Here is an 8364-nt window from a genome sequence, read left to right on the forward strand (position 1 = left end):
AGGTAAAAGTCTCGAGATTTTAGTTTCTCTTAAGGGCGCGTGCGATTGACCCTATTCCGGAATAAGAATACGTGGAGTGATGATTAAAACGGTATGTTTTGCGCGTTTCGAAGCATTTTTGCAGATGTTTGACAACTTTAATGTGAATCTCCGTACAAACGAAGGATTTCTAACTTATATTCCATGTATTCTTATTCCGGAATACGGTCAATCGAACGCACCCTAAGGGTCATTTCCTTTCTGGTCCTTTCTCACTATAAGATACATAAATTCCCATTATTTTTGTCGGTTCTCGCACCCATTTCATCTCCAGAGGTCTTGTTTTATCGTTTGACCATCTTCCAAACCACATTGCCTTTGTTTTACCAATATTAAGGTGCAACCCTGAAGATTTACTGAAAATATTAACTTTATTCAGAGCGGCACTAACTGAGTCAAGGTCACGACAAAAGAGATTGGTGTCATCAGCTTTGTGAAATTTGCCATTTCCATCTAAGGGTGGATAGCCATAGGGGGGTCACCTAGACCTTTGGTTCACTAAGTTATACCATAAGCATGTTTCGTACTACATTGCATTGCCCTGTTTGTATAGAACTGGCACTGTGAGTGGGTCTTTAGTGCTTTGTAATTTTTCTACAGATCGATGGTATGGGTTTATGACTATTTCACTTAATTGAGCACTTCGGGCTTGGTATTTTATGAGCTTAGCAGTCTTTAGTTAGCAGTCACTCACCCAGGCTAAGATTTGCGTGGTTCGCAGTAGTATACTAGTGTCACGGCCCACCCTTCAGCAGTCATTCGTAAAGCTGCAGGCTGCATAGGACATGGTGGGGCTTAGAAGTCTTCTGGTCATTGGTTGTGCACACTCCAGTCCCATCTATTGCTCGTAGATGACTATGCGTGTAACGGACGCCGTACTGGCATACAAGTTCAGTTGTTTTTTGGCGGTTGGTGGTTTACTAGTGTACTGGCGTACTAGCTTAGTTTTTCGTTGGCAGTTGGTGGTTTACTAGCATATGTGGCGTACATGCATGCTTAGTTGTTGTTTTTTTTTTTGCTGTGCCTTATCTTCCTTGTGTTAAAGGCCTTTAGGTTAGCGGTCTCTCACCCATGCACAGACTTGCATGGTTCACAGAAGTACACAAAGGTCACCGCTCATGGTTAAGCAGTCATTCGTACAGGACTTAGCAGTCTCCCAGTCATTGGTTGTATATTCCAGTGCCATCTATTTCTCATAGCTGTCTATGCGTGTAGCGGTCGTCCAGCTTGGCGGTTTGCAAGCATAGGTTCCCATGGCTCATAGCGATATACTAGTGTATGTGGCCTTCGACTAAGCATGCAGTTATACATTCAGGCGCAGAATACATGGACCATGCTGGAGCCTAGAAGTTGTCCAGCCATTGATGGTACTCTCAGTACTATATCCTATAGCTCAAAGCTGGCTATGTGTGTAACGGTCTTCAAACTGGCAAACGTACCAGGGTGCAAGCTTAGTTTTTTCCAGGCCTTTGCGTTAGCACTTATTCACCCAAGCACAGGCTCACAGGTCTTCAGTGGTATGCCAGTGTTGCGGCCGGCAGGTCAGCATTTTTACACGCAGGTGAAGGTAGCATAGTTCATGGTAGAGCTTAGTCGTCCAGGCATTGTCTCTATGCTCAAGTTTGATTACCTACAGCTCATCGGTGTCTGTGCACCTAGCGGTCTCTGAGCTTGGCAGTTTTCAAGCGTAACAGTGTGCAGACCTAGGCCTTTGGGTTAGCGGTTACTCATGAAGTTACAGGGGCTTTAAGCAGTATACCAGTGTCACAGCCTTTGCCTCAGCAGTTATATGCAGCAGTGCAGGCTGTCTGGCTGATGGTGGTCTCCTGTTGCAGCGGAGCCTTTCATGTTTTTATGAGCAGTTTGCGGTTTGCAGTGGTTCTACAGGCTGTTAGCGGTTCTCCGGTCAGATAGCATGGTCATGAGCAGTTCTGTGGTCGCTGGGTGCCGTCGGAATTGCGTGTGTTCGGGGCTCTGGCTTGGGAGGTCATTAGCCCTTTCCCTCCGAGCCCTCTATGCTCCTTTGCTAGGTTTTTCTAGGCTGATTTGTCAGGTTTTTCCAGCCATGGGTGCAGTCTCCATATTTGAGCTCGCTGCCAATAGTGGAAGCCCCAGAATGTCTCAGACACTCAACCTCCACTGAGCGACGCAGTTTTTAAATGCAGTTAAATGCAGTTTTAACAATTAGGAGCGACTTCAGTCATTTGTTGTCGGTGGTTTTGTTACATTTGCACTTGCGTCGGATTCCTCGTGCTTTGGTATGTAGAGCTTATTCATCGGTGTGGCGCGAAGAAGGAGCATTTTTCCCTCCCTTCCCCCTCTACTTTCCACTGTTTATCAGTGTGATGGATGCCTGTCTTTGCAGGGGCATGGCTGGTTTGTGAGGTTTTGCCAGCCTTTTGTGCAGTCTCCATCTTGGAGCTGGCAGCCAATAGTGCAAGCTCCAGCATGGCTCAGGCATTCAACCTCCACTTAGCGACTTAGTTGTTAAGGCTTTTTTTGACTCTCTGATCTTAAGTTGTGTTCTTCAAATGTATTGTAAACATTTGTTATTGTTAAATGTATGCCTAAGACACTTCTTGCATGGACGTAGACTTCAGGTGATTTTTTGAGCCCCAACAATCAAATGTGACATTGTTTCCGATTTGTTCTCTTGCAGCAACACGCATAGCTAGAGCCGACTTACGATCTTAGATTGTCTAGTTAATCCCTACGACTTGGAAATTTGATATGCTTTCCGGTTTATTCCCTGTCTATTGAACATAGCGTAAATGGATACAAACTTACCTAAAACAACAAGGTCTACTTTTGTTTCTTGGATACCAAACAGATTTTCAGCTCGGCAAGTGATCATTCCCTGATCTTCGAAGCGGACGCCCCTAATCTCGAAGATTTTATCAGTAATGATAAATCGGCTTTTATCCCCGTAGTCTCGCCCATGCACTGACCACGTGATCTTTGGAGCTGGATTACCGGACACAGAAATTTCAAGTGACAGATTTTCTCCCTCTCTCACAGAAACGGGCGATGGAGTCTTAGTTGTAAATCGAGGAGGACCTGTTGGTATACAATAGATATTGTATCAGTGAATGCCTGATATGTTTTGAGCAAATAACATACTGCAAAAAAAAAAACAAAAACATGTGTTTGTAGATATGGAGCTACAAAGGATGAGATAATAGAATGTAAGGGTGATGGTCTACTATCTACAAAAACATGGAGCGAAACTGTTGTTCCAAAGCAATTTAAAGCGTAAGATTTACTTGAGTTATCTTCCCGACGCACGAGGCGAACCGCACAGGATAGGACAAGTTGTAGGCCGGTAAAAGCCAAATAATGATATACAAGCCTGACTCTTCCATAATGGGAAGAGTGTAGGCGGTAAAAATAGCTTAAGCCTCCTTATCTCCCCAGCACTACGAGCCGACTCCGCCGGCACGTGCTGGATCGGACAAGAACAAAGGCAGATAGAGAGCGTAAAATGACATAGCATGAAAAACACCGACGCTTGGGGAAGTCGCTGCGTGTTAGGGTTAGTGGTTGCGTGTTGGGGAAGTCGCTGCGTGCACCAAGAAGTGAACCCAAATTTATTAAACTTGACGACAACAAAACCTCCGAAGGAAGGGAGGGTGGGAATAAAATTCGTAAACAGTAAAGATACTCCTTACAGTTAAGAAAGGAGCTCACAGAGTGATACTTTGGACTTTACTAGACAATTTATACTGAGACTAATCTCTAGGACTAAACCAATGGTGACTAAAGGCCCGTTCAAACGGTTTCAACATTTGACAAACGTTCGTTTAACAAAAGTTGAACGGGTGTTGGGCAAATGTTGGACGCAAAAACAAGGTTGTACGGAGGTCGTTCAAACGTTCCAACATTGCGCCAACAACAGAAGCAACACTTTCGCGAAATTTGATTGCGAGGAACTAAAAACTAGAAACCAGACTCTCTCGTACAGATAAACAACGCCATATTGACTTTTGCGGCCTGATGTGCGCATGCGTGTGTTCTACAATTATTTAACAGAGAGTTCAAAGGGCTTCAACACCATTCAACATTTTCGAGAACAAAGGAAAAGTTGAATCGATGTTGAATGAAAGTGTAAACCGATTGAAACTTGATTCAAAAAGCTTTCAACAATGTTGGACGACCTGTTCAAACGCACCGAGCATTTGGTTAACGTACACCGGGCCTAAACGTACCATCTAATACAAACGACTTGTGTAGCGCTCAATGCGACATGAATGGAGATAGTTTTTGCTTTTCGCCAATCCAGACGGAGGATGTAACTGTAAGCAGACAGTATTAAAAACAAGGATAAAGGATCTCAGTTCGAATTTTCAGAATATAGTAGTCCGTTTATGTCTCGTTTGCGTTGCGTAATGTTTACGAAATAGCGTGACAAACAGCGGATGGCTCTAACGAGTCACGCTCCGTTAACTACGTTTTACAACGCTGTTGACGGTTAAGCTTTAATTATACGGGGAAATGAATACTGCACCAGCACCTCCTTGTGTTGTTTGTGTTTTTTCTGTATAGTTTTGAGTTTCCTTCTTTCTTTCTTTCTTTCTTTCTTTCTTTCTTTCAGACGTTTTGCTGTTATATTTCTTAAGTATTGATAAACCAAATATTGTAAATTGGTATTTTGCCAAAAATTAGGTAAGTTGATTCTATTACTTGATTCCTTGCTTGACATTTGATTACCCGGCTTAATACCTTATAGATTAGCAACACTGTAAAAAGATCGGACAACAAGTGTAAAGTTCACTTTTTTTTCTGGGACGTTTTGTCAACGAATCATTGCTACAGTAACCCGTTTGCTCGCTGACCTGTTTTTGTATTAGTGCTAACATATGGTAACCGAAGTTTGAGGACTATTGAATCTACTGGATATCGTCACAGAAGTAAGTGATCAATGATGCGAGACAAGAGATTATGAAGGTCTGTTGAAATTAAACGCTGTAGTCCGTATTTTATTGTAGTTCATGCAAGCTGAAATTATGTAATATTCTCCTTTGTAAATCGTATAAAAAGGAACTAAGAGAATTATACGATTTGCGTAATCCAATAGATTATTAACCATTTCCCCAAGGATCCATGGGGATTTCTAAGTTTTAGTATTTTGGATTTAAAAAAAGACATTTTTAAAAGGATGAATGAAATGTCAATTTATGATATTCACTCACCAAACATTGTGACCATCATTTTCTTCACCAGATTTTCAACAAACGTTTCATTTGCACTTGTTCCTGGAATCCCTGGTTTACCTGTATTTCCATTCCCTGGTGGTCCTGGGCTACCGCGGGAACCTGGTACTCCTGGTGGACCTGGTAGACCAAGCGCACCTGGGGGACCTCTGGGACCTCATCAAAAAAAGAGAAGCATTTTTCCACCGTTAAAAATAAAGCTATTACCAACATTTTTCGGACCACATTGTAAATACATGTTTAATTTGCACTTGTTCCTGGAATCCCTGGGTTACCTGTTTTTCCATTCCCTGGTGACCCTGGGCTACCGCGTGGACCTGGTACTCCTGGTGGACCTGGTAGACCAAGCGCACCTGGGGGACCTCTGGGACCTTATCAAAAAAAATAAATAATTCTGCCATAGTTAAAAATGAACTTGTGACCATCATTTTCTTGACCAGATTTTCAATAAAAGTGTTATTTGCACTTGTTCCTGGAATCTCTGGCTTACCTGTTTTTCCGTCAGTGCCTTTGCGACCACGACGACCACGTGAACCTGGTGTTCCTGTGCTACCTCGAGGACCTGGTTCTCCTGGTGCTCCTGCGGGACCAGTGGGACCTTATCAAACAAGAAACAATTCTGTCATAGCCAGACATGTACACTCTAGATATACACTCTTTAGATCGACTCCCGCATCAATGGGTGCTCCATCGCAGGACAACGGAAATAAATTCTATTAAGAATGGACACCCGTCATATGATTGTTTTTCCTCTTCCAAACTTTTCACCGTGCATCGACACTTTTTATGATTTTTTCGGTCACTAGTCTCACATTTTGATGCTGTGAAAAGTTGAAGTTGGTTTTAAGTTTTGTTGTACCTTGAATTGAAGCACCCGAGATGTTCTTCCGGCCAACAAAGCCCCGCAGGGATTATCGGGATATGAGGTGTTATGGCAAAAATTACAGGAATACGGGATATTTATGCCAAACATTAAATGAATACGGGATACTAAGACCCCCTAACGGGGCCTCATCATTGTTTTAAAAATAGGAATCTTGAAAACAAGAACCACAGGTACTGTTACTTAATTATCCGGCGAGACAAGGGGTCATGACTGGCTTCTGTTGATAAAAGGAAGTTTGAAATGTTTCCAAAGGAAACCGATATTCAATTTAACCGACCTCTCACGCAAACAAGTTTCCAAGTCCCGTTGACAGCGATGTCGGTTACCTTCGATAGAACAAGAAATTTAACATTAATGATAATATTAATACGAAACAGGAATAATCGATGTACGGCAAAATGCAAACCAAACTATCATTAACGTATCATAATGCCTAGGTGCAATGTAGACGAAATTAAAATGTAGTAAACAGTTTAAATTAGCAAACATCATTGACATTGTGGGGACTTGGATAGAATCCATCAATGGGGAAACATACATGCATACCTGCAGATTGTTGAGTAAATTTTTGACGCATTCTGCACGAATCTCGTCTTTAGAGCCTGATTTAGGATCTTTTCTGCCAGTCCGACGGTATCGCTCATTTCTATAGAATTTCGCAGCTGTGGACTTTGAAGTTGGCGATCGAACCGTAGTTACGCCATAACTCGTCCCTGCGAGGGATATCTCCTCACGAATTGAAAAAAGTTGTTTCTCCAAATGATAAACTTTGCTTGAGAGCTCGTTATCCGGGAAATAAACTTTATACGATAGGAAAGCAATGGCAACGATTGAAAAAACAAGATGAAGCACCACAACTAGAGTGAGATGACTTGAATGAACAGGAGATGCCGCCATTGCGTTGGGCTTAGTATCACTGTATTTGACTTGATCGGATTAAATTAAACCTTCACTGCACCAAACAAGCTAAGGGTTTCGTTTTCACCAACGCCAATCACATTCACATTGAGCGCTGTGATTGGCTACTTCCGATGGACTTTGTTGGTTTCTACTGCGATTGTCAGCAAACTGATTGACGTCGTTGACAAACAAAATCGTAGATTAACTAGATGCTTCTGTGAAGCATACACTGGCTTGCCTGTGGTACGTGCTACAGAAAATCAGAAGGCACTGAATTGTGTGGTATTGAAATACAGCATTCCAGTCTCTGAAGAATAACAAATAAAAGAGAAGCGAGAAACATTGGCTTCTGGGCTGACATGTTGATAATTTTCAAGTTCCCTCACAGCTTCTTTTCACCACAAGTGTGCCCTATGAGCATCCGAAAATTTTGTAATACTAAACTTCACTGAAGTCAAGCCCTCTTTCGCGGGGTTAGTGTTGGGATGGGAGACCAAAACAATAAACCCCTCATGGCAAACAGAAACATCTGACCGAAAATACTATTAACGCTAACAAATGCGAACTCAGCAAGGTACAGATTCTGTTAGCTTGCTTTATGCAAAACAAATATTGATGAAAAAGCAAATAAATATTGATACACAGTTTTCAGAAAGAGCAGAAGGAAGTTTCTCGGACGGTCGATCGAGAATAAAATATTTACGACATGAAAACAACATTAATTTTGAACCGTGAATATAGAATATAAAAAGTTACGATCAGCGACAAACATTTTGAGCGATTTTTGCTACGTTCAAGTAAATTGCAAAATCGAAAGTGACATGGCCGGAATTCATCGGGCGTCGTGATTAAGTTACCGCGGCATGTTTACTCACCAAACAGTGAAGCATCTGTGTCAAATGATGGCAAGATACCGGGTTTTTGTAAGTTTCTTTTTCTGTCAAGTGTCAAGTTTGACAATGAAATGAGCGAAGTCAAAACAAAGATCACAATCGCCCAACTCTTGTTTATGCAAAGTCAAAATTTACTCTCCAAGACGCGTACGATGTTATTTATCACCAGGTAATTCCATCATTTTGGAAATAGCAGCTGCTTTATTATTCATCTGCGTCACAAGTTTTCACTGATTTTGGGCCTCATTTTCTTGAAACTCAAGCACGCTTCCAACAGGCCTGTGAACCCTTTCTGCTTACAGAGCAATACTAAAAACCCTCTCCCATATGACATTTGAACCTTAAGCTCAAAAATTCAATACACAACATGATATTATAATTCACAAAGGCAGAAAATACCACAGAATCCTTTTCCGGCGAAAATTTTATTGAAACA

The 8364-nt window shown here is 41.9% G+C and overlaps 1 protein-coding gene across 1 annotated transcript in view; it reads right to left on the reverse strand.

The window, feature by feature from the left end:
* LOC138045176 (uncharacterized) overlaps positions 1-7071 on the reverse strand; it is a 22738-nt gene extending 15667 nt beyond the window's left edge. The window contains exons 1-6 of the mRNA XM_068891588.1: positions 6682-7071; positions 6413-6461; positions 5740-5847; positions 5525-5620; positions 5229-5405; positions 2827-3096 (exon numbers count right to left, since the gene is read on the reverse strand). Of these exons, the coding sequence (XP_068747689.1) occupies positions 2827-3096; positions 5229-5405; positions 5525-5620; positions 5740-5847; positions 6413-6461; positions 6682-7032 (1051 nt within the window). The 5' untranslated portion in view covers positions 7033-7071. The remainder of the gene's footprint in view (positions 1-2826; positions 3097-5228; positions 5406-5524; positions 5621-5739; positions 5848-6412; positions 6462-6681) is intronic.
* Positions 7072-8364: the final 1293 nt, after the last annotated feature.

This window comes from Montipora capricornis, chromosome 4 (assembly GCF_036669925.1).
Source record: "Montipora capricornis isolate CH-2021 chromosome 4, ASM3666992v2, whole genome shotgun sequence".
Classification (NCBI taxonomy): domain Eukaryota; kingdom Metazoa; phylum Cnidaria; class Anthozoa; order Scleractinia; family Acroporidae; genus Montipora; species Montipora capricornis.